This window comes from Pagrus major, chromosome 1 (assembly GCF_040436345.1).
Source record: "Pagrus major chromosome 1, Pma_NU_1.0".
NCBI classification, from domain to species: Eukaryota; Metazoa; Chordata; class Actinopteri; order Spariformes; family Sparidae; genus Pagrus; species Pagrus major.
In genome coordinates this window covers 2,902,123-2,926,368 of record NC_133215.1, presented here as the reverse complement: position 1 = coordinate 2,926,368, position 24,246 = coordinate 2,902,123, and the positions used below count along the sequence as shown (strand labels likewise).

General features: G+C 42.0%; 1 protein-coding gene across 1 annotated transcript; it reads left to right on the top strand.

Annotated features, from left to right (window-relative positions):
* Positions 1-1,478: 1,478 nt before the first annotated feature.
* Positions 1,479-21,838, top strand: LOC141016080 (NACHT, LRR and PYD domains-containing protein 3-like). The gene is made up of 12 exons (XM_073490374.1): positions 1,479-2,181; positions 2,532-2,651; positions 3,253-3,434; positions 4,897-6,700; positions 7,722-7,898; positions 9,351-9,524; positions 12,794-12,967; positions 13,425-13,598; positions 14,685-14,858; positions 16,653-16,826; positions 17,272-17,445; positions 18,611-21,838. Exons 1-12 carry the CDS (start codon positions 2,051-2,053, stop codon positions 18,621-18,623), a joined length of 3,471 nt encoding a protein of 1,156 aa, XP_073346475.1. The 5' UTR covers positions 1,479-2,050; the 3' UTR covers positions 18,624-21,838.
* Positions 21,839-24,246: the final 2,408 nt, after the last annotated feature.

Sequence of the window (24,246 nt, the reverse complement as noted above, 5' to 3'; positions counted from 1 at the left end):
GTGTGTTTTTTATGTTTTTCTCATGGATCCCTGAATAATTCACTTGGATTTTACTGTAGATATCAAGAGTAAGGGTAGTATTCAGTGGTACTTGGGTGTTCCAGCAGCACAAGAACATAATTAGCATAGACATGAGACCAAACATGAAATTTATGGTGGTAAAGAATAAAAATACAGAATAATACAACAGGAAAAAAAATTGAAAAAATATAAGAGCAGTGCAATAAAGTGAAATGACAATGAAAAGGCAGTGAACTACTGTATATACTGTGTAGTACACAATAAAATGTATCGGCCAATGACATCTTATGAGATGTTGGCTTATGAATATGAGTAATAACTTAAAAGACAATTTGTGCACTGAGCAATGTTCTTCCTGCCCTCCATTGTTTTCATTGATCAACTATTTGACCTTCTCTTTTCAAGGTCCTCAGCTTTGTAGTCGGCTGCAAATAGACTGTTGAGCCCGACTCATATCACCACCGTTTGTTTTTCCTAATGACTAAGTTGTAAAATGAGCAGTGCAGTGTATTAGTCGGGCTTTTTGTCGAGATTTGGACAGAATAAATCAAAATGCCCACGTTGGGGCTCGTGCGCAACATACAAGGAAAACACAGACCAAAAACGACAAACAAAAAAGTTTACTATGTAAATACGATACAACGATTTATACTATAGACAAGGAATCAATAGATTTTACGTCATATTGTTTACTAATTAATGCATTTGTGAGGAAAACGATTCAACCGGAAGTGCATTCGCGATTTTATTTTGAAATGGATCCCGTGCATTTCCTGTCCTGACAGTGGAGCTCGTGCAGAGTCCAGAGAGGCAGCTGGCAGCCTGATCTGTCCAACCACATGTACAAGACCCCAGCTGAGGTTTGTTGTCAGCAAACTGTCGCAGTATTTTTCTGAGCCAACAGAAGAGCAGTGGACTTCTGTGAAACATCTGCTAAGATATCTGAAAGGCTCAGTTGAAATAATTGTGTTACAGGAAATGTGAGGATGAGAAACTTGGGCTACGAGCACAGTGACGCAGACTGGGCTGCTGATGTAACTGACAGTTACTACTCAAATGTGCCACCAGAGGGAGAATCACTTTCCCTGCAGTTGCAACACGTGTAATATAAGTTAATCAATATAGAGTTTATTATTTCATGTTGATAGTGTTTGTGTGGCTGTGGTGGTTTAGTTAGTCTTTGACCTTTTAGATTTCAGCTCTTATAAAAGAAACCCTCTTTGTTTTCACTCAGGAACGCAGGAGTTTTACCTGTTTGGGTCATTGATTAATATTAAAATGTCAGTCAGCCACAGGCCCAGATGTTGTATGGTAGTAACACATCTGTATGTATTGTCTGTACATTTATATCTACATGTTGCTGTAAAAAAAAAAGCCTATTTGTTGAATTTCCTCTGTGGATTTCCAGAGTTCGTGACAGAGTGATTTCTAACTGAGGTGTGTTGTTTTTCCTTCAGAGAGCTGCAGATTCAAGATAAGGAGGGTGTGACTGCTATCAGACACACACACACACACACACACACACACACACACACACACACACACACACACACACAGGGAGGAACCCTGAAAGTGAAAGTGTTCAGTCAGACTCCATTTTCAGATGAAGAGCAGAAGGAGAGCAGCTGGAGTCTGAGGCAGGGTGAGTGTTAACAACACATTGTGATTATTTACTGTGACTTTACTTACTGTGAGTCAGTTTTCTCCCTGTGGACTGTGGAGGAAAGAAATGTTGGAGTCAACTCAACACTTTGATTCATCTGTGGACACAAAGTCCTGATTGGCTGAATAATCCTCTTTAAACCTCCAGTAACCCAAGAAAACAAGCACAGGTGTGAAGAAAAGTGACCAGGTGGACTTCTGGCTGCTTTTATTATACTGTATAATGTGTGTGTGAAGGGGAGAGAGAGTGTGTGTTACTTCCTGCTCTCTCGGTCTTGTGCGACTCTTGAACAAACTTGTTTCCTGATTCTTGTGTCCTGAGCTCACAGCTGCTGTTTCACCTCTCAGACTGACTTCAGAGCAGAAGATGAGTGTTTGTGTGAAGGAGGAGGAGGACAGAGCAGAGTCTCCAGTATCCAGCTGTCTGTCTGTGAAGAGTGACCGGTCCAAAGGTCTTCCTCCAGTCTTCAGTAATGAACCTGGACCATCAGACTCAGAGTAAGACACCTGATACTAACTCATTTATGTGACTTTGTTCTGTTCCCTCTCTCACTGCCGTGCTTTGTTCTGTTGATTTTGTATTTTTATATTCAAAATTCATGTAAAATGTATTTTCTACCTAAATCTAACAGACTTTTCACAGCTCATGTTCCTCTTACTATCTGTGGCAGCTGTCAGTCTCCTAAAAAGCTGTAATCTGATCTAAGAGGACAAACAGAAACTTTGAAAGCTCCTTTTCATCAACAGTAGCAGTAGTTTGTGTGTTTAGAGCTTCTTAAATGACTTTGTCATCAGAGAATTTCTCAAAGATTCATGAGATATCAACACAAACATGTTGGTGTTTGCAGAGTTCAGTCCAACAGACAGAGAGCAGAGTCTCCAGTATCCAGCTGTCTGTCTATGAAGAGTGACTGGTCCAACGATCGTCCTCCAGCCTTCAGTAATGAACCTGGACCATCAGACTCAGAGTAAGACACCTGATACTAACTCATTTATGTGACTTTTTTCAGTTCCCTCTCTCACTAACGTGTTTTGTTCATGTTGTGTTTGTATATTTCAACAACAATGTATTTGCTAACTAACTTTAACAAACCTTTTGGGGCTCATGACAGAGAGATCATTCGTCCCATCGTCCTCTTAGTGCTGTCAGTCACGTAAAAAGCTGTAATCTGATCAAAGAGGACAAATAGAAATGGTTAAACTTCTTATTTATGGACAGGAGGAGTTTGCTCCCTCTATGAATTTGTGATTAGACTTTTTTTTAAAAAGTAATCTCATAGTTAAAGTCACGTCATAGTTAAAGTCACGTCATAGTTAAAGTCACGTCATCGTGGTCGACCTCAGTTATTGAGAACACTTTTAACTCCAGGTTCAAACTGACTAAACAGAAGAGTTGAAATAACACAAGCAGCCATTTTTATTCCAGACTGAAGCTGAATTCATCAGAAAAGTAAAGACAGTTTTACTGTCCTCTGTCAGCTGATCTGAGCTTCAACAGTGTCGACCAAATCTTGATATTTTTAGAAACAATCAACAAATGGTTTCAGTCCTAAAGAAATGTCTTCACAGAGAGAAGAAGAGGAGGCATGTTTCTGTGGAGGAGCAGCCGTCCTGCTGTGTTTCCTGTCAGGACGTCCTGAAGGATCCAGTCTCTACCAGCTGTGGACACTGGTTCTGCAGACAGTGCATCACATCATACTGGGACCAGTCTGCTTCACCAGGACACTCCTCCTGTCCCCAGTGTGGAGAAAGTAAGACTATATATCTGTCTGCTGATGTCTTCATGTCTGAACACACTACTTGTTGTTTTAATACATTTGTTATGTCTCACATTAACCAATCAGAGAGCTGCTTGTTCTCTGTATGCAGAGATGGAGATGGAGAAGTGTCAGACAGCAGCTTGAGACAAAACAGCACTTTAAACAACAGTCCACATTAGCTTTCCTGCTAACATCTCCTCCTCCTCTAACCTACAAACACACACCCCGTCCTGCAGATCCACTTGTTGAACAAGTCACCGAACAAACATCCAGTGAGGAAAAGTGCACTGCTAACATCTATTTTCAGGCTGCAGCAGATGCTAATTAGCTGCTCAGTGTCAGCACATTAAACAGCTTAAAATGTAACCTGCTTCATTACAATAGAGAGTTTTCAGTCTGAACAGGAGAGTTTTCAGTCTAACAGGAGAGTTTTCAGTCTGAACAGGAGAGTTTCAGTCTGAACAGGAGAGTTTCAGTCTGAACAGGAGAGTTTCAGTCTCAACAGGAGAGTTTCAGTCTGAACAGGAGAGTTTCAGTCTCAACAGGAGAGTTTCAGTCTCAACAGGAGAGTTTTCAGTCTAACAGGAGAGTTTTCAGTCTGAAGTTGTGTCGAGTTTCTTCTGTTCTGATGTCACTGGGGAGTTTGTGTCACTATTGTGGATCCAGGACATCAGACAGTCTGGATCTAGTTGAGCAGTAGCTGGTCCTCCCTTGTAGTGAGGGAATAACAAGCAGTCAGCAGCAGCAGAGTGTAGTGGACGGGCTGAGGTGCAGGTGGTGGTCATTTACAGGGGCCAACCTGAGATGTTGTCCCTCAAGCAAAGGAGTTGAGTTCAAGAAACAGTGCTGTGCATAGAGGTGAGCCCAACTAAATCTAGTTGGTACCGCCCCACCTCCGGCACCAGCACCTGTTCCTTCCCCCATGAGAGGAGACACTCCCTGTCCTGAGGACCAGTCTGAGATGCCAGGAATCAGCACACCTGCCTTCTTTTGCATGAAACTGGCACACACCCGACCCCAATGCCCGTCCCTGCTGGTAGTCAGCCCACAGGGTGGCGTCTCCATGTAGTCAAAGGCCAGACACCAGATATCCACCAGCGACCTCCACTCCCAGGTTGAGCTCCAGAAAGGTGCCCTGATGTCTCTTTCCTGGTTCAGGTGCTGCAGCACCTTTGTGGCTGATTCATAAAGGCTCTTTGAATCACTCTCAGTCCGGCTCCTCCTCTGGGGCTAATTAGCTTTGCGAGACCCTGCCAGGGGCTAATGCCCCCGACAACAGAGCTCCGAGGATCACAGGGACACACAAACCTCTCCACGACGTTAAGGTGGAGAGAAAGACAAAGAAAACAACAAACATGTTCTTATACTGATGGTTTTAACTTGTAATGAAAAGACCATTGATGCTGATTGTCACACTGTATTTTTTGTCTCCCACTTTTGTCTCTTTTTTCAGTGAATGTTGGTCTGCAGGAGGTTTTCCATGAACATAAGATCAGTCTGAGGAGGAGATGTGAACGTGTGACTGAAGGAAGTGATGAAACAGGAAGTGATGAAACAGGAAGTGGAACCCTCCTCAACAAGATCTACACTGAGCTCTACATCACAGAGGGACAGAGTGAAGAGGTTAATACCCAACATGAGGTGAGGCAGCTGGAGACAGTTTCCAAGAAGGAGACCTTCAGTGAAACTCCAATCAGGTGCTACGACATCTTTAAAGCCTCACCTGACCAACAGAGACCCATCAGAGTGGTTCTGACCAACGGCGTCGCTGGCGTTGGAAAAACCTTCTCGGTGCTGAAGTTCACTCTGGACTGGGCAGAGGGCTCCGAAAACCAAGATGTCAGTCTGCTGGTTCCGCTGTCGTTCAGGGAGCTGAACCTGATCAGAGATGAGCAGTACAGTCTTCTCAGGCTGCTCCATGTTTTCCATCCAACATTACAGAAGGTGACAGCAGAGAAGCTCGCTGTCTGTAAACTTCTGTTCATCTTTGACGGCCTGGATGAAAGCAGACTGTCACTGGATTTCAAGAACCATGAGGTCGTGTCTGATGTCACACAGGAGTCATCAGTCAGCGCGCTGCTGACAAACCTCATTGAGGGGAAGCTGCTTCCCTCGGCTCTCGTCTGGATAACTTCCCGACCTGCAGCAGCCAATCAGATCCCTCCTTCACGTGTTGACAGGGTAACAGAAGTACGAGGCTTCACTGACGCCCAGAAGGAGGAGTACTTCAGGAGGAGGTTCAGTGATGAAGATCTGTCCAGCAGAGTCATCTCACACATCAAGACCTCCAGGAGCCTCCACATCATGTGTCTGATCCCAGTCTTCTGCTGGATCACTGCTACAGTTCTGGACCACATGTTGACTACAGGCCAGAGAGGAGAGCTGCCCAAGACCCTGACTGACATGTACTCACACTTCCTGCTGGTCCAGACAAAGAGGAAGAAGCAGAAGTACGATGAGGGACGTGAGACGAGTCCACAGGAGCTGATGAAGGCTGACAGGGAAGTTCTTCTGAAGCTGGGGAGGCTGGCGTTTGAACATCTGGAGACAGGAAACATCATGTTCTACCAAGAAGACCTGGAGCGGTGTGGTCTTAATGTCACAGAGGCCTCGGTGTACTCAGGAGTTTGTACAGAGATCTTCAGAAGAGAGAGTGTGATCTTGCAGAAAACAGTCTACTGCTTTGTTCATCTGAGCGTTCAGGAGTTTCTGGCTGCAGTCTACATGTTCCACTGTTACACCAACAGGAACACAGAGGTACTGGAGGACTTCCTGGGAGGACAGAGTCCCTCAACCCTGGATGACTTCCTGTGGAGCGCCATGCAGAAATCCCTCGAAAGTAAGAATGGTCACCTGGACCTGTTTGTCCGCTTCCTTCATGGCCTCTCTCTGACGTCCAACCAGAGACTCTTAGCAGGTCTGCTGGGTCGGACAGACAACAGGCCAGAAATCATCCAGAGAGCCATCAACAACCTGAAGAAGATGAACAGTGATGAGATCTCTCCTGACAGAAGCATCAACATCTTCCACTGTCTGACGGAGATGAACGACCACTCAGTCCATCAGGAGATCCAAGAGTTCCTGAAGTCAGAGAACAGATCAGAGAAGAAACTCTCTGTGTTTGACTGCTCAGCTCTGGCCTACATGCTGCAGATGTCAGAGGAGGTTCTGGATGAGTTGGACCCAGATAAATACAACACATCAGAGGAGGGAAAACTGAGACTGATTCCAGCTGTGAGGAACTGTAGAAAGGCTCGGTAAGTCCAGATGTGATGAACATTAAAATCCTGGTAAAGCTGAAGCCTTCAGTATTAAAGACAAACACTTTACACACATGCATTATATAAAACCTCAACACGATACATGTTTTCCTCAACAAGTATGAAACCTGCTGATTGAATCAATGATCATCACCAAGCTCAGAGATGAAATGACATGTAGTCGTCTACTTTCCAAAACATTTCCTTCAGCCAGGTGAACTCCACCTGAGACAAATGATCACCCATCAAATGATAATAACTCAATCTTTAGCACTAATTATACTATTGATGCAGTAGAAGACGCTGAATTAATTTAATGGGAGGTGAAAAGCAGACGGAGCGACAGAATAAAATGCATCAAAGAACAAAATCCACACAAACACATAACTGAGGTAAACACATACGAGTGCAGTTACAACCTACAGTGAATTTACATGAAGCTTCATGAATATAAATCAACTCAAATCTGACACGTTTACATTACAGTCATTTGGACACTTTGTCCTGAACATCAGTTTGGTTCATGTTGCTCAAGGACACTCAGGAGGTTCATTTATTGATTTATTTTCTTGATATAAGACTTTTAAAAGCAGTTACAAAGTGCTGTACACACATTAAACAGCAACACAACGAAAGAGGCACAAGAAAAAGCAAGTTTTACCCGACAATTACAAATATAAATATAAAGAGCACAGAATGAATCAAACAAACCAAAATCAAACATGAAGATAAAAACATCCACATCAGGGTTAAAAGCAGCTTTATTCAAGTGTGTTTTGGGGGCTGATATAAAACGGGGCAGCGATTCAGCCCCTCTGATCTCCTCAGGCAGGGAAAGTCTGGGGCCTCGTGGGCAGAAGGAGCTCAAGTTTCAAACTACAAACCTTGTGATCAATGACTGACCAGCTCAGGCCGACCAACTGACCCCCTGTGCTTTGTGATGCAACATGTATTAATCTGTTTTCACAATAAAGTCTCACATTTTATTGTTTTAATGTTCTTTTATCTGTAATCACAGATTTATTAGATGTCGACTCTCAGAGAGTCACTGTGAAGTCGTGGCCTCAGCTCTGAAGTCCAACCCCTCCCATCTGACAGAACTGGACCTGAGTAGAAACTACGACCTGCAGGATTCAGGAGTGAAGCTTCTCTGTGCTGGACTGGAGAGTCCAAACTGTCGACTGGAGGTTCTGAGGTCAGTTCATGTGTTTCTGTGTAGATCTATAACATTTAAATCAGAACAGAAGTTTTAAATTTCCTTCAGTTCACTTGTTTTCTGGGTTTGTCTGAGCTCAAATCACAACAACTCAGTTTAAAGTTTGACTGCAGATTATATATTTATATCACACACACACACACACACACACACACACACACACAGATACACAGAGATTTAAATCTCTGAAAAGAAAGTGTTGAATGTTTGAAAAAAGGATGTTGGATGATGTTTAAGTCACGTTGGACAGAAGACACCTCCTCATGTATTTATGTGCTCTTCATTGGATAACAGTGTCTCTTTATTTCAATGTTAAAGGATTATTACGTACCTTCTTCATGTATTCTTACTGTAGTTAAGTGCACTTAAAATGAGTCACATGACAACTGTGTCCCAATAAATTCACTTAGAATAAAAATTATAACAGCCATAAAAAATAAATGTAACCATCCACAGTGAATCACAGTAAACCCAACATGTGGTTTTCTACTGACCTTGTTCACAATGAAACTTTAACAAGTCAAACCAATGAATTCAGTGCAATGTTCCTTTAACCTTGTTTTGTTACTATTCACTGTCAATTGACTTTTGTTCAAACACAAACATGTTCCTTTAACTTTGCTCTGCTATTGATCACTGCTGATGAACTTCAGCACCAAAGACCTTCATTAGTATTAAACACACCTGAAGAACTCTTATAGGACCTTTAAGTGGTACTTCATTATGTTGTGGGCCCACACACACACACACACACACACACACGCTGGCAACCAGGGAGCACAACACAGAGAAATAAGACAAACGTCACGTTGCAGGCCTGGTTGAAGCTGGGGAGCGTGGCGGCCAGATACAGTTGAAGCCGGTTCACTTTGACCGAGCAGAAACAACAGGTGAGTTCTCACCGTAGCAGAGCTCAAGTCACAAGAGTCCCAGTAGTGCAGCTCCAAGCTGAAGGGGATACGCGGCGGCTGATGGCAAGCTGACTGTGGAGGACCCTCGGCCGACTGTGGCCGGTTGCAGACGAGGAAAAATCGTCGGAAACGAGACTGAAAATTCAACCATCTTAATAACAGGAGCTTTAAATAGCAGAACCAAATGTTCCATCAGTTTCTGTGGGATTTTATTTGGCTGCACAACATGAGTTTGTACAGATGGAGCCTCTGGTGGAGCTGCAGAGTTTAAGAGGTGACATCACTACGTCTTTATTGAAGCAGCAGCACGTTGTCATTAATATTAATGAGAGCTCTGTTTCACTTTGTGTGTTTGACAGTGTTGAACCTGCATCCTGTTGGGTTCAGGTGTTTGGAGCTTCATTTTCTAAACGTCTACATCCTGAACCTTCTTCAGCTCTGAACAGATTATTAAACACTGAATGATTTCAAGCAGGAACATTAAAGTCTTTTAAACTGACATCATTTATTCTTTATTCAGATTGATGAGCTGCAGTTTGTCAGAGATCAGCTGTGATTCTCTGGCCTCAGCTCTGAAGTCCAACCCCTCCCATCTGAGACAGCTGGAGCTGAGTCAAAACGAGCTGCAGGATTCAGGAGTGAAGCTTCTCTCTGCTGGACTGGAGAGTCCAAACTGTCGACTGGAGACTCTGAGGTCAGTTCATGTGTTTCTGTGTATCTATAAAATGTCATTAATTTACATGTTTTGCTCTCTCTCTCTCTTGCTCGCCCACACACAGCACACGTGTGGTTGTTTGTCTCAACAAGGAAACTCGCTTTACTTGAGAAAGGCTGCAGGCAGCGAGACAGAAGACTGCTGAAAGGTAGAAAGTGAAATGTTACTTCAGAGCGTGGAGGACGAGACGACTCTGGCTGTTCCCACTGACCAATCAGTGGTCTGCAGTGTGTTAGCTCCACCTTTTAGCGTGGGATCAGTGCATCAGTGAAGCTAAACGTGTTCATAGCTGTTTCAGACAGCCAAAGGTGGAGCCAAGAGCTGCTGGAGGCTCAACAATGGGTTAAATATGGAGGTAACTTCTCACATGTTCTCTCCTGGAAGACATTGGTAGTGTTTCACTCAGTTCATATTTCAAAGTGACAGAAATAGTTGTGTAACAAATGAAAAAGAGCTGAGAGAGAAGTTGAAACCTGGGCTCTGTCTCACCTGCACTCAGCTCACCAATCACAGAGTGAGGAAGGTGTTAATGTTTGTTTGTCACTTTTGTAAAGTGACAGAAGTTGTTGGACACAGACCCCCTAATCTGACATCAGAAAGGTGTGGCCCCCCGCAGAGATTTAAACCTCTGAAAAGAAAGTGTTGAATCTTTGAAAAAAGGAGGTTGGATGATGTTGAAGTCACGTTGGACAAAAGAAAATAAAAAAATTCAACACTTTTATTCTCTATCAACGTCATCATTGATTTGCACTTTTCCTTCTTGTCTCCGTCATTCTGAGTAGTTGTGAGTGGGAGGGGCCGGAAACATGCATCTGTTTCTCTGCTGTGCGATTGGCTGTTGATGTAGTGTTTTCTAGGTGAAGGAAAACGGACTCAAAAATAACTATCGAAAATAAATGTCATAAATTTATCATCGTTATGGTGGAAAATTTTATCATGAAAATGATCGAGATCGTTTTATCGCCCAGCCCCAGCTTAAAGTGTTCCTGCACCGTGCCGGATTTCCCATGTGGGTGTTTGGCTGCAGGAAAAAAAATTGTCCTATATTTAAAAAAATACGTCTTGATATCACTTTCGAGTTCATGAGTTCGTCTGCCAATGATATGAGAGGAACACAACTCTCCCTCTCTCAAACTAACATTATTAGCCAATCAGAAGTAGAATAGGACGGGTCTTGGAAAAATGTGCTTCAACCGAGTCCTGTGCTGCACAGATGCCCGAGCAGTGACGTCACGTAGGAGAGTAGCATGGAGAGTAAGTTCATGAAGCCTGGGGAAGATGCCCTCCTAATTGATAAAGGATTAAAATAAATGGCGCTGGGCGTGGATAGAAGAAATAGGGAAAGACGGTAAACCTTTCGGTAGCTGGTGCAAGAAGTTAAGAGGAGCAGCTGCTTCTGCACTTTGTGCTCGAGATGCTAATAAATGCAACTAGCGGTAAAACAGTGCTACCACGTCAGGAATCAGACTCAGCTGACGTACCGGCATCAATGACTGACCGTGTGTGTGACTTGAAAATACGCGTGTGCACGTTCATCGCAGAACACGATTTGTCTTTCAAGCTCTCCCAACCCCTGGTAAATGTATGCAAGAAAAAAGCTGAAGACAAAATTGCTCTGACAAAACTGTCTTTCTGTAATCAGCATGCCAGCTATTTGAACACACGGGATAACACCAGAGTTTAAGAGACGTGTTTTCTGCAAAAGGGAAGAGTTCTGACTCAAACCCACTGAAAAAAGGAAGAAATGCATCACTGTGTTTGTGTATTTTCTCTTTTGTATTTATTTCCCAACATTTAAGTTACCAGTTCTTGGAGCATTTTAATGTTTTGGTTTTCTTAATTGAATAATTATTTTATTGATATATTTTCTGTTTTCTATTAATTTCCTAGTATTTAATTTACCATTATTTCTTTTGAACAAAGCAATTATGGAAATGTTGCAATATAGAATTACAGTATTATCTACATTCACTGTTGCACTTTAACTGTTTGTAGATTGTTTTTCAAAATAAATGGTGCATGTGGTACGGAAGCGTGTTGCATTCACTTGGAAAAAAAATCTGTTTTTTCTGAATAATTGTTTTCTGTTTTTCGTGGTAATTTTTTTTCTGAATTATCGAGATACTTAGATCTCCCGCGAACCTCCAACCTGCAAGTGACTCCCATGGACCTATAGTGACTCCTGCACACACACACACACACACCCCAATGCATCATCTTGTATCCGTGGAGCATGCCGTATCTGTCCAACTGATCCTGGAGAAACATTGCTGTGTCTAGCAGATCTGAATCTGCTTTCCTTCTGAACATCTGCAAAGTCCTCAGGTGCCTGCGTAAAGTCGACAAACTAATGGTAATACCATCTACATGACTTACAGACAGGACTCTCTCCCAGTGTCGTAACCCAGATCAAAGTAAAACTTGATTAAACTAAACAAGCCGGTCATGTTTGTTTCCATTAAATCGAGCTCTCAATAAAGGAATGAATGCGTCTATTGTTTCAAATGCTGTTAAAAGCATTGAAAAAACTGTTAAAATGAGAATGTGAATGCAATACGCTTCCGTAAAATGGTGCATATTCCTTTTCCATATACCCTCAACTGAATGGTTGCCAATCAGATCTTATTCTTCCAATGCCTGACTGAATTTCACATACGCTTATAACATTGTCACCTTGTGATTGTGGGTCATCTTGTAACCTGTCAAGGACAAAGCTTAGCAGCAAAACTTGCTATCAAAAGGCCCATGATGTGTTTTTTCTTTGACCCTGCTTATGTATCCACGTCAAATACTGACGCTTTGGGACGGCGGCCGACCCGACCTACAATCCCAAAGCGTCAGTATTTGACGAGTTGGAACGAGACTGAAAATTCAACTATCTTAATAACAGGAGCTTTAAATAGCAGAATCAAATGTTCCATCAGTTTCTGTGGGTTTTTATTTGGCTGCACAACATGAGTTTGTACAGATGGAGCCTCTGGTGGAGCTGCAGAGTTTAAGAGGTGACATCACTACGTCTTTATTGAAGCAGCAGCACGTTGTCATTAATATTAATGAGAGCTCTGTTTCACTTTGTGTGTTTGACAGTGTTGAACCTGCATCCTGTTGGGTTCAGGTGTTTGGAGCTTCATTTTCTAAACGTCTACATCCTGAACCTTCTTCAGCTCTGAACAGATTATTAAACACTGAATGATTTCAAGCAGGAACATTAAAGTCTTTTAAACTGACATCATTTATTCTTTATTCAGATTGGAGGGCTGCAGTTTGTCAGAGATCAGCTGTGCTTCTCTGGCCTCAGCTCTGAAGTCCAACCCCTCCCATCTGAGAGAGCTGGAGCTGGGTAACAACAAGCTGCAGGATTCAGGAGTGAAGCTTCTCTCTGCTGGACTGGAGAGTCCAAACTGTCGACTGGAGACTCTGAGGTCAGACACCATTTTTTACTTCTGTGCTCAGATTAATATGATGTGAAAGTTGTGTTGACACTAAACTGCAGACATCAGCTGATATTATACTGATCCACACTGAGTATCTTAATGCTGAAGTCTGTTTTCTTCTTCTGTGGTTTAGTCCATTGACTGTGGCAGAGCAATGTTGAGCTGCACATTTAAAACCTTCATATAACAACATGAATAATTCACTCTGAACATCCTCAACTATTGATTTTCATCTCAGATTACAAATCATGTTTTTTAAAATGTTTTTTAAAGTGATGAGAAAAATACATACTACAATGAAAAGTTAAATAATCTCTATTTTAACTATCAGACAATAACAAATATATTCAGAATCATCTTTTTACAACATTTTAATGAAGCTTTGTGACGTTTATACTGACTGAATATTTAAATTGTGAAGTTTCATCATTTATTCTTTATTCAGATTGGAGTACTGCAGTTTGTCAGAGATCAGCTGTGCTTCTCTGGCCTCAGCTCTGAAGTCCAACCCCTCCCATCTGAGAGAGCTGCACCTGAGTGAGAACGAGCTGCAGGATTCAGGAGTGAAGCTTCTCTGTGCTGGACTGGAGAGTCCAAACTGTCGACTGGAGGCTCTGAGGTCAGACACCATTTTTTACTTCTGTGCTCAGATTAATATGATGTGAAAGTTGTGTTGACACTAAACTGCAGACATCAGCTGATATTATACTGATCCACACTGTAGCTACACTGGTCCAACAAAAGGCCACGATTCGTACTGATGTCTAGATTCTCAGCTTTATTTCTCCTCCTCCACCGACGTTGTTACAAAATCGTAGAACACCGTGAAAACTATAAGTAAAAGCATAAGAGTCCATATGAGTCCACTGAAGCTAATGCTAACACAATGTGAATAAACAAACACATGACAAGGACACTGTACGCTCAAGCATATCGTAAACAACCAAGAAATGAAATACAGATAAAACAAAAGCACAATTACCGTTTGCGCCTCTTGAACACAGTGTGAACAGCTCTGACCATGTGCCATAACCTCCTGCTTCCATGTCTGTGGTCCCGCTTCTGCTTCTGACCCACAATCCCACAGTTCACCCTCAAAACCAGACCAGGGTCATGTGACCATGCACTTTCAAAATAAAATGTCCTCACCTGAAGGTTTTGAAATCACAACTGAAATCATTTAGTATCACATTTGTACACAACATAAACTCTTTTTAATTCTCTTATTTATTGTCATGAATTTATGTCTATTTATTAACCTTTTTAAACACTTCATGAACTTAAACCTATTTATGTATCTTTGTAACATGTGAACATAGATTTACACAATGAAATCTGTCTCACAGACAGTCACACACACTGAGTATCTTAATGCTGAAGTCTGTTTTCTTCTTCTGTGGTTTAGTCCATTGACTGTGGCAGAGCAATGTTGAGCTGCACATTTAAAACCTTCATATAACAACATGAATAATTCACTCTGAACATCCTCAACTATTGATTTTCATCTCAGATTACAAATCATGTTTTTTAAAATGATGAGAAAAATACATACGACAATGAAAAGTTAAATAATCTCTATTTTAACTATCAGACAATAACAAATATATTCAGAATCGTCTTTTTACAACATTTTAATGAAGCTTTGTGACGTTTATACTGACTGAATATTTAAATTGTGAAGTTTCATCATTTATTCTTTATTCAGATTGTGGAGCTGCAGTTTGTCAGAGATCAGCTGTGCTTCTCTGGCCTCAGCTCTGAAGTCCAACCCCTCCCATCTGAGAGAACTGGAGCTGAGAGGAAACGAGCTGCAGGATTCAGGAGTGAAGCTTCTCTCTGCTGGACTGGAGAGTCCAAACTGTCGACTGGAGACTCTGAGGTCAGTTCATGTGTTTCTGTGTATCTATAAAATGTCATTAATTTACATGTTTTGCTCTCTCTCTCTCTCTCTCTCTCTCTCTTGCTCGACCACACACTCTCCACACTCAGCACACGTGTGGTTGTTTATCTCAACAAGGAAACTAGCTTTACTTGAGAAAGGCTGCAGGCAGCGAGACAGAAGACTGCTGAAAGGCAGAAAGTGAAATGTTACTTCAGAGCGTGGAGGACGAGACGACTCTGGCTGTTCCCACTGACCAATCAGTGGTCTGCAGTGTGTTAGCTCCACCTTTTAGCGTGGGATCAGTGCATCAGTGAAGCTAAACGTGTTCATAGCTGTTTCAGACAGCCAAAGGTGGAGCCAAGAGCTGCTGGAGGCTCAACAATGGGTTAAATATGGAGGGAACTTCTCACATGTTCTCTCCTGGAAGACATTGGTAGTGTTTCACTCAGTTCATATTTCAAAGTGACAGAAATAGTTGTGTAACAAATGAAAAAGAGCTGAGAGAGAAGTTGAAACCTGGGCTCTGTCTCACCTGCACTCAGCTCACCAATCACAGAGTGAGGAAGGTGTTAATGTTTGTTTGTCACTTTTGTAAAGTGACAGAAGTTGTTGGACACAGACCCCCTAATCTGACATCAGAAAGGTGTGGCCCCCCGCAGAGATTTAAACCTCTGAAAAGAAAGTGTTGAATCTTTGAAAAAAGGAGGTTGGATGATGTTGAAGTCACGTTGGACAAAAGACACATGAGTGTGATGTGATCTCTGATTCAACACACTGCACGTGTTGAATGTGTGAAACTCTGAAGACAAACTTTAATAACATGAAAATATTACACTGCTGATGAATTATAAGTGCGACACAATTATCTCACACATACTGTTGTTGTTCTCACATGTTTAAATCCATTTGAATATTTACTTTAAACCGGTTAATACTTTGAAAACATTATTCAAACTGTTTAAATCTTAGTTTTCATGTCATCAGCTCTGAAGGGGATTTGACCACATAGATTCTGTCCTGATTCACACTGAGCATCTTGTTCTGCTTCATATTTAAAACATATCTAATATAACATCAAACATTCAGCACTGTTTTATTCTCCATCAACCTCTTCATCATTGATTTGCACTTTTCCTTCTTGCTTCTGAAAGTAAAAACACAAACGTTGTGTTTTCTTCTGTCAGACAACAACAAACGTGTGTTTGTTCCAAACCTTTCTGATGATATGTGACGTCTGTACTGACTGAAACACTTCAGCTCAGGATGACTTTTATCTGAAAGCTCCTGTTGCTGACAGAGTTGATCTTTGAGTCTCGTTCCCGACCCGTCAAATACTGACGCTTTGGGACGGCGGCCGACCCGACCTACAGTCCCAAAGCGTCAGTATTTGACGAGTTGGAACGAGACTGAAAGTTCAACTATCTTAATAACAGGAGCTTTAAATAGCAGAATCAAATGTTCCATCAGTTTCTGTGGGTTTTTATTTGGCTGCACAACATGAGTTTGTACAGATGGAGCCTCTGGTGGAGCTGCAGAGTTTAAGAGGTGACATCACTACGTCTTTATTGAAGCAGCAGCACGTTGTCATTAATATTAATGAGAGCTCTGTTTCACTTTGTGTGTTTGACAGTGTTGAACCTGCATCCTGTTGGGTTCAGGTGTTTGGAGCTTCATTTTCTAAACGTCTACATCCTGAACCTTCTTCAGCTCTGAACAGATTATTAAACACTGAATGATTTCAAGCAGGAACATTAAAGTCTTTTAAACTGACATCATTTATTCTTTATTCAGATTGTGGAGCTGCAGTTTGTCAGAGATCAGCTGTGCTTCTCTGGCCTCAGCTCTGAAGTCCAACCCCTCCCATCTGAGACAGCTGGAGCTGAGTGACAACAAGCTGCAGGATTCAGGAGTGAAGCTTCTCTGTGCTGGACTGGAGAGTCCAAACTGTCGACTGGAGACTCTGGGGTCAGACACCATCTTTTACTTCTGTGCTCAGATTAATATGATGTGAAAGTTGTGTTGACACTAAACTGCAGACATCAGCTGATATTATACTGATCCACACTGAGTATCTTAATGCTGAAGTCTGTTTTCTTCTTCTGTGGTTTAGTCCATTGACTGTGGCAGAGCAATGTTGAGCTGCACATTTAAAACCTTCATATAACAACATGAATAATTCACTCTGAACATCCTCAACTATTGATTTTCATCTCAGATTACAAATCATGTTTTTTAAAGTGATGAGAAAAATACATACTACAATGAAAAGTTAAATAATCTCTATTTTAACTATCAGACAATAACAAATATATTCAGAATCGTCTTTTTACAACATTTTAATTAAGCTTTGTGACGTTTATACTGACTGAATATTTAAATTGTGAAGTGTCATCATTTATTCTTTATTCAGATTGATCAGATGCAGTTTGTCAGAGATCAGCTGTGCTTCTCTGGCCTCAGCTCTGAAGTCCAACCCCTCCCATCTGAGACAGCTGGACCTGAGTGACAACGAGCTGCAGGATTCAGACGTGAAGCTGCTGTCTGAACTTGTGGAGAGTCCAAACTGTCGACTGGAGACTCTGAGGTCAGTAGAGAGTTGGAGTCAGTCCATGCTGGTTTCAGCAGTATTGTAATAAACACAGTCAGTATCAGAGTAAAGATCCAGCATTTCCTGCTTTCCTCAGTGAAGCTGTGAGAGGAGAACGGTGACAGGCTTCAGGATTGGACAGAAAGAGATAGAGGGGGAACAGTCAGCCAATCAGAGGAGCCAGAAGCTTGTTGTGATCGTGTGTTTGAGTTGAAGTGAAGACGACTGTTGTTGTTGTGTTCATGTGTACAGGAAGTAAAGCTGGATCACAGCTGACAGCATCACAGGATGTGTAGAGACAGTGTCCTCATCCATCAAACTGTTGTAGCATCAAATCTCTGTTCTCTCATTTCAACACTGAACAACTGATCAGTCCATCTTTGTCACAGCTCTCAGGTCTACGGTGGCCCTGAAGGTCAAAACACAACAACATCCCACAAAACATCAAACTGTCACCAGAGACTCTGGTTCTGTCCAATAACAAACAAGAACGCCGTCCCACCTTTTCCATAATCTGAAGTGTGGTTGTGTTTTGACCTTCAGGGCCACCGTACAGATCGCTCTGACTGAAGCCTGCACATCACTGACTCTTATTTCAGAGAACCGCGGTTACATTTAGTAACCATGTGGTCTCCTCACAGACCAGAACCTCTGCTGAAGTCCAGTAACCACAGCTGGTGTTGACTGTTCAGTCTCTGTGTGAACATGTAGGAGCTTTAACATCAAATATTTATCTGTCCGTCTGTCTTTAGTTTTATCCAGATGTTTTTACAACAGACTCCATATTTACATGTTTGTAATATTTAAAGCAGATGAAATGTTCAGGTGTGACTGAGACTCTGGTTTTTAACAGCAGTGAATCATCATCAGAGTGTTTCTGCAGTGATGATGCGTTCAGGGACTCTGAGCAGTTTATTTCACTGTGTGCTTGAGTGAAACCTGCAGAGTAAACACACTTGATGTGTCTGCAGGTCTGTGAGCTTCACTCCAACACGTTAACATGAGCTGAAAGGAAGCTGGCTACGCTACACAGCCGCTCCACTTGTGGTCTGAACAGGACTGAAGTCCTGCTGGTCTTTATATCACTGACTGACAGCTGATGGAGGGAGTCTCTGTAGACACTCATGTATCACTTCTGCTGTCTCTCTGCTTCTCTCATCAGGTGGAGGCTGTGATCTCTGTCAGAGTGAGTGATGAGAAAGGTGGAGGTGTTGAGAGGATCAGCTGTGTCCTGATGATCCAGAGAGGTTGAAGCAGCACCATCAGCTGGTGGGTGGAGAGGCTCTGACTGGGCGGAGAGGAGAGCTTCATCCAGCAGCGACTGACGGACCAATCACAACACGTGGAGATGATGTCAGTGCTGCAGTGTGAACTGCTCTGAGATCAGCTCCACTGTCCAGTCCAGCATCGTCCCTGTGTCCTCTGGATGTTGTAGGGACACATGTCCCTCGCCTCTGCTTTTAATTGAGGCTTTGTCTTCTGAAAGGCAAACACTCCTCTACAGATATGAGCTCTCCTCTTCACCTGGCAGGGAGGACGTTGTTGTCTTTACAATAAAACCGTGGAATAGATGATTCCCAGGAGACCATCTGTCCTTATTTACAGCTCTACACACCATTTGTCCTCTTTCCCCCTCAAGACAGAAACACTCCTTTCCTTCAGGTCCATCGAGGTTCATCATCAAATGAATCCACTCTCCAGACATCAAGAGGAACAGACAATCTTGTGTTATAGTTTCATGTCTTTGCAGTTGTGTTAGATTAACAAAGTGCTGACAATTGTTCTCTGCTGATCTAATTAAAACACACACACACATTCCCACAGTGAAGGTCTGGTGACGCCCACCTTCTTGGAGTAATCTTGGTTGACAGCTTAATAATTTATAGTTGTGTTGTTCTTATCTTTTGCGCTCCACTGTGAAGTTCTCTACACTTCTCCAGACTTCAACACGGTTCTGAACAGCTATTAAACCAGAACCTCATCTTCTGAATTTTAACAGATTATGAAACAGGCAGAAAAGTTATTCAAACTGATTTTTCTTACACTTCCCTACGATTAAGATTGAGTGAGATGAATGTGATGTGTAAAAACGCCCTGTGGTGAGTCCTGGTGTGATCGGGACAAACTGTTCAATCATCTCGTTAATACGTTTGGATTATTACCAGTGAATGTCTCTGATGTGCCCTGTTTAACAAGTATCAAGCTGGAACTAAAAGAAATACGAGTGGTGACTTCTACTGTATAATCAAGTGTGTTTAGATGTTCTGATCCAGTTTTAATTCCTTTGTGGATGTTAAAGTGGTTTTAATAATGACATATGATTTGGTGTTGGACAAAGTCCACATATGAAGCCGTGGTGACATTCTGGGGAAGGTGAAGCGGTTTAGCAACGTTTCAAACTCTAGTTTAGTTTGAGTCCGTTCCTGTGAAGTTTCCCACTTGTTATCTCCTCTGAGACAAACAGCGGCCGCCCTGCCCCCAGGCCCGCCGCCACTCGAGACTACAAACCAGAGACATCACTTCTCTGCTCGCTCCAAACTTTAACTCTCTTCTCTCTCCAAACTCTTCTCTTCTTTAATGTTTCCGCTCTTTACTTTGAGACTCGCTTCAAGACAGCGATCTCTGCAGAAAGTGCTCACGTGTTCATTTTTCTCTCTTTTATATTTATGGCTGTATTGATTCATCTCTTAAGTACTTCAACTTACATTAAGTTTCTACCAGAACCAAGTTCTGCTTTAATTAAGAGGAAGTGAACTTAATTGCAGCTTTTAGCTGAACAGAGATTCAGTCACTTTTGTTCCTATTAAAATGACTCTGGTCATATTTAAATGCTGTCACCCAACTAACCCGTGATCTCACCACCTGCACATGTTCATATACCCGCATTACTTTACCGGGTCCACATTTCCACTTACCTGTTGTTGTTCCTTTAAATCGCCATTTCATTCATTTACCCTGAATTATCTAGTTAATAAACATATTTAACCGTATGTCGTCGTCTGTGCAGGTTTGTTTTTAATGTGGAGAACCGATGGAAACTGTGTAGAAGTCACTACTTCAGTTATGAGATTGAATGAATTGATCTGAAATTGATTAGAATTGATACAAATTAACCTGGAATGTGATTAATTTCATCGGGATTATTCAAATAGATGAAACAGCGGAGGTGGTGCCCCATTAACGAGTGTTTTATTAATGGCCAGTGATTAATAAATGACATGTATTATCAGTGTCTCTCCTACAATGTGACAGAGTGTCATCAGTGTCTCTGGACTGCTCTGCTGCATCTGCCAAGCAGCCGTCACGTCAGGAGCAGACACAATAATGAGTTAATTACTCGTTAACAGAGACTTGATGTTCTCTGCAGTCAGGTGGGAAAATATGTGCATATATCAGCGTCGCCTAAAAGGCCAAAATCCAATATTGTTGATCCGTTGTGTAAATCTACAGTCATTTAAAGTGAGCACAGGTTAAACTAGTGTGAACGAGTGTAAAGTCTGTGGCTCTCTGTTTCTCTTTGTGTCTCACCTGCTCACTGTTGAATGACACAACTGTTGTTCATCTTCACTTCATCCTGAATCTTGGAGGTTGATGTCAGAGTGCTGAAGTCTGCACTTTAAGGATCTTTCTCATCACTGCTGGATCATATTTCTGTGTATTGTTCTTTTTTCCTGCCTTTCTTATACCAAGTGTCTCGGTCCTGTGGTTTCTGTGTCATCATGTGTGTTTTATAGGTGTTTTCTGCTCTTGTGTTGTCTTCGGCCCGTTCTCCAGTGTTCTGGTTTCCCTCCTTCAGGTGTTTTTCCGTTCCTTCCCCTCACCTGTCCTGGTGTGTTTCCTGCTTTTTGTTCCCGCTCTTATTTTTCTGCTTTATTCCTCCTGTTTTTCCTGAGTTGTACTTTTGCTTTTTCTTAGTTTCTACTTTGTATTTTTGGAATTTCCTCTTCTTGGTTTTTTGGGTTTCTCTGGTTTTAGGATTGTTCAGCTTTGGTTTAATGACGCTTGCTTTTGTTCCTCATCCTCCTGCCTCCCTTGTGTTTCTGTGTTTGGGTCCTCACCTTTTCTCAAACTGGGACACTAAGTCTCACTGACGGTGCCGGTTCTGACCACTTTGGTGCCCCAGACAAGATTTTAGCTGAAAAAGACACGCGGTTATTGAAAGTGAGAACTTGAACTCAGTGTCTTTGTCTTACACGCTCAGACACAACAGCAATAATGACTTTCTTTGGTCCAGATGTTTGAATCTGCACTGATGTGATGAAGCTGTTTATCAGCCTCATCCAGCGTCTGTCGGCTGAATATCAGCATCATGTGTTTGGAAGTTTGTACAATGTTTCAGTGTAAAACTGATCAATAAATAAAGTGTTTTTCTTTCATTTATAAAGCATCACACCACAGTTACAATGTTTATTTGTCCCTCTAAAAAGATCTTTCTATGTAGAAAATGTATTTGTTCATGTTCCTGAGATATCCACAACTAAAAGACAAGGAAGTGAATTTAGTGGTGATGTTAAGTTTTTCCTACATTAACTCGACTGTGGAGGAATTATTCAAATCCTTTAAAGTAAAAGAAGAAATATAATGTAAACATATTCAATTAAAAGTCAAAGTCCTGCATTCAGAGTCAGACTTTATGGACGTACCATCAGAAAAACAGTTCTCATAACATCATAATTAGAATCATAATACTGTGAAAGTTACCATCCTGCATGAGAACATTTACTCCTGATGGTTTTTCTGTTTGTACTTTTACTGAAGTAACTTTCTGAATGCAGGACTGTTACTTCTGAGGTACTTGTACTTGAGTATTTCCATTTCCTGCTACTTTATACTGACTTTATACCATCAGAGCTGAAGGAGCATTTTAAATATATTTATTTTACCTGCAGTCAGATGAATAAAACACTGATTCTGTTGAATGTTGGATCAGATAATCAGCCTGATAACTGGTTGAATAGTGTACAGTATATACACACATGTAAAAATATGTAACAGCAGCAGGACCGGTAGCTGCTCCTCTGTTGGAGGAGGAACCTGAGGAGCACTGCCAGAGCCCCACAAAATGACCTCCAGCAGCTCCTGGTGTGCAGGTTCCTGACTCCATGAGGGCCCGACGTCCTCTAGAGGGACCAGTGCTCACAGCCCAGCACCGTACAGGCTTGTGGGGTCCATACACACTACGGAGTCACACTACGAGTTGCTGTGATGAAACTCACTCAAGTTGGGTCAGACTGTGATTTGAATGTTTGACTTTGATTTTGGATCCAGCCCTCGATGAGTTGGTGCTTCTGGTTTCCACTGACCGTTGTCACGTCGTACAATGTTCATCAGTAAAGATTTCCAGCTCGAATAATTCATTCGTTAAGACCTGATGTGTGATTAAAGTGTCCCTCAGTGTGTGTGAGCAGTGCACAGAGTGCCCCTTTAATAAACCAAACTCAAAGACCATTAGCCACATTTACTGCCTCTTCCTTTTTGCTGCTGTTCAGCTCAAGTTTCTGATGTTGGTCTTTCACATTTTACTCCTCTGAGTGATTTGAGCACCTTGTTTATGACTGCAGTTGTTCAGTTTGGCCTGAGGGTGGCGCCAAAAACGGTTATCTGAACCAATAAGGAGGCTGTTTTACTTCATAGTGTCGACAGCAGAGTTTTGGTTTGATACCTGACACCTGTTACAGATGCCAAACATTCACATTTAAGTATTTCTACTACAACTGCTACAAACACAAAAACTACAGCCAGTCATCAGTTTAAATATCACTTAGTGTTTCCTGTTGTTACAAACCTGTAATGTTGATTAAACAGCTGCCACAGTGAGTCATGAAGACTAAGGTGGGACAAACTCAAAGCACAGGTCAGACTTTCTGTAAACACATTATATATTTGACTTGAAGCTCGAAGTGTCTCTCAGTGCTGAGACGCTTCAAAATATCACACACACAAATAACAAATGCAGTCAATTACTCAGTGCACATTACATGACCGTGATCTCCTACAGTGACACGACCAACTGGATTACAGCAAAGTAATCTAATTACATTGGGATTACTTCAAAATCAACACGTGACAATATATTGCACCTTGTCCTATAAACTGGACCGCACATGTTCTGCACATGGAGGTGGGAGTGATGGTGGTACTGGCAGGAATGGGACGGCGGTCCAGGGAACTGCTGCTGGTTCGGTTCCTGCCTTGACCCTGTGCAGCATGTGGGCTCCTCTTTCTCTCGACTGTCACCATCCAAATAAATATATCATTATATTTAAAAGACGAAACAAGTGTAATCAAGCGATTCTTATATTTCCATCTTCTTTTCATTTCATCCTCTCAGTTCCAGCTGCTGTTGACAGATTTCAAATCATTATAAAAATCAGAAACCTGTTACAATCACTCCATAATTAACTGGAACATTAGTGAATTCTCAGGACTGATTATACAGAATAATTTATATTTACAGAATAATTTAGATTCACACAATACTTTTTGGACCCAGTGTGTTTTTACAGCCGCTGATCACTTGTGAGTATTTTAAGGGACTAACTCAGAGGATCAGATGGAAGATTTGAGCTGATGGTGAACTAGAAGATGTTCTTCACCATCAGCTCATTTCTGGACCACATTACATCTTCTAGGATGTGTTTCTAAGATCTGTAACATCTTCACGTCTCCGGCCAGTTAAAGTGTGTTTTTGTGTGGTAAAGGCTTTGGTCCCTGTTGTGATGATGATGAAGGGTCATCGTCTCAGACCCTCCCGACTCTTTCAGGCCATTTCCTGCAGCGCTGTGTTGGTCTTCACCC

What these genes read in the sequence shown, in the direction of transcription:
- LOC141016080 (XM_073490374.1), top strand. Translation starts at nt 2,051, where the DNA reads ATGAGTGTTTGTGTGAAGGAGGAGGAGGACAGAGCAGAGTCTCCAGTA. An exon ending in TGTCGACTGGAGGTTCTGAG is followed by an intron (nt 7,899 to 9,350) that starts GTCAGTTCATGT and finishes TTCTTTATTCAG; the next exon opens with ATTGATGAGCTGCAGTTTGT. An exon ending in TGTCGACTGGAGACTCTGAG is followed by an intron (nt 9,525 to 12,793) that starts GTCAGTTCATGT and finishes TTCTTTATTCAG; the next exon opens with ATTGGAGGGCTGCAGTTTGT.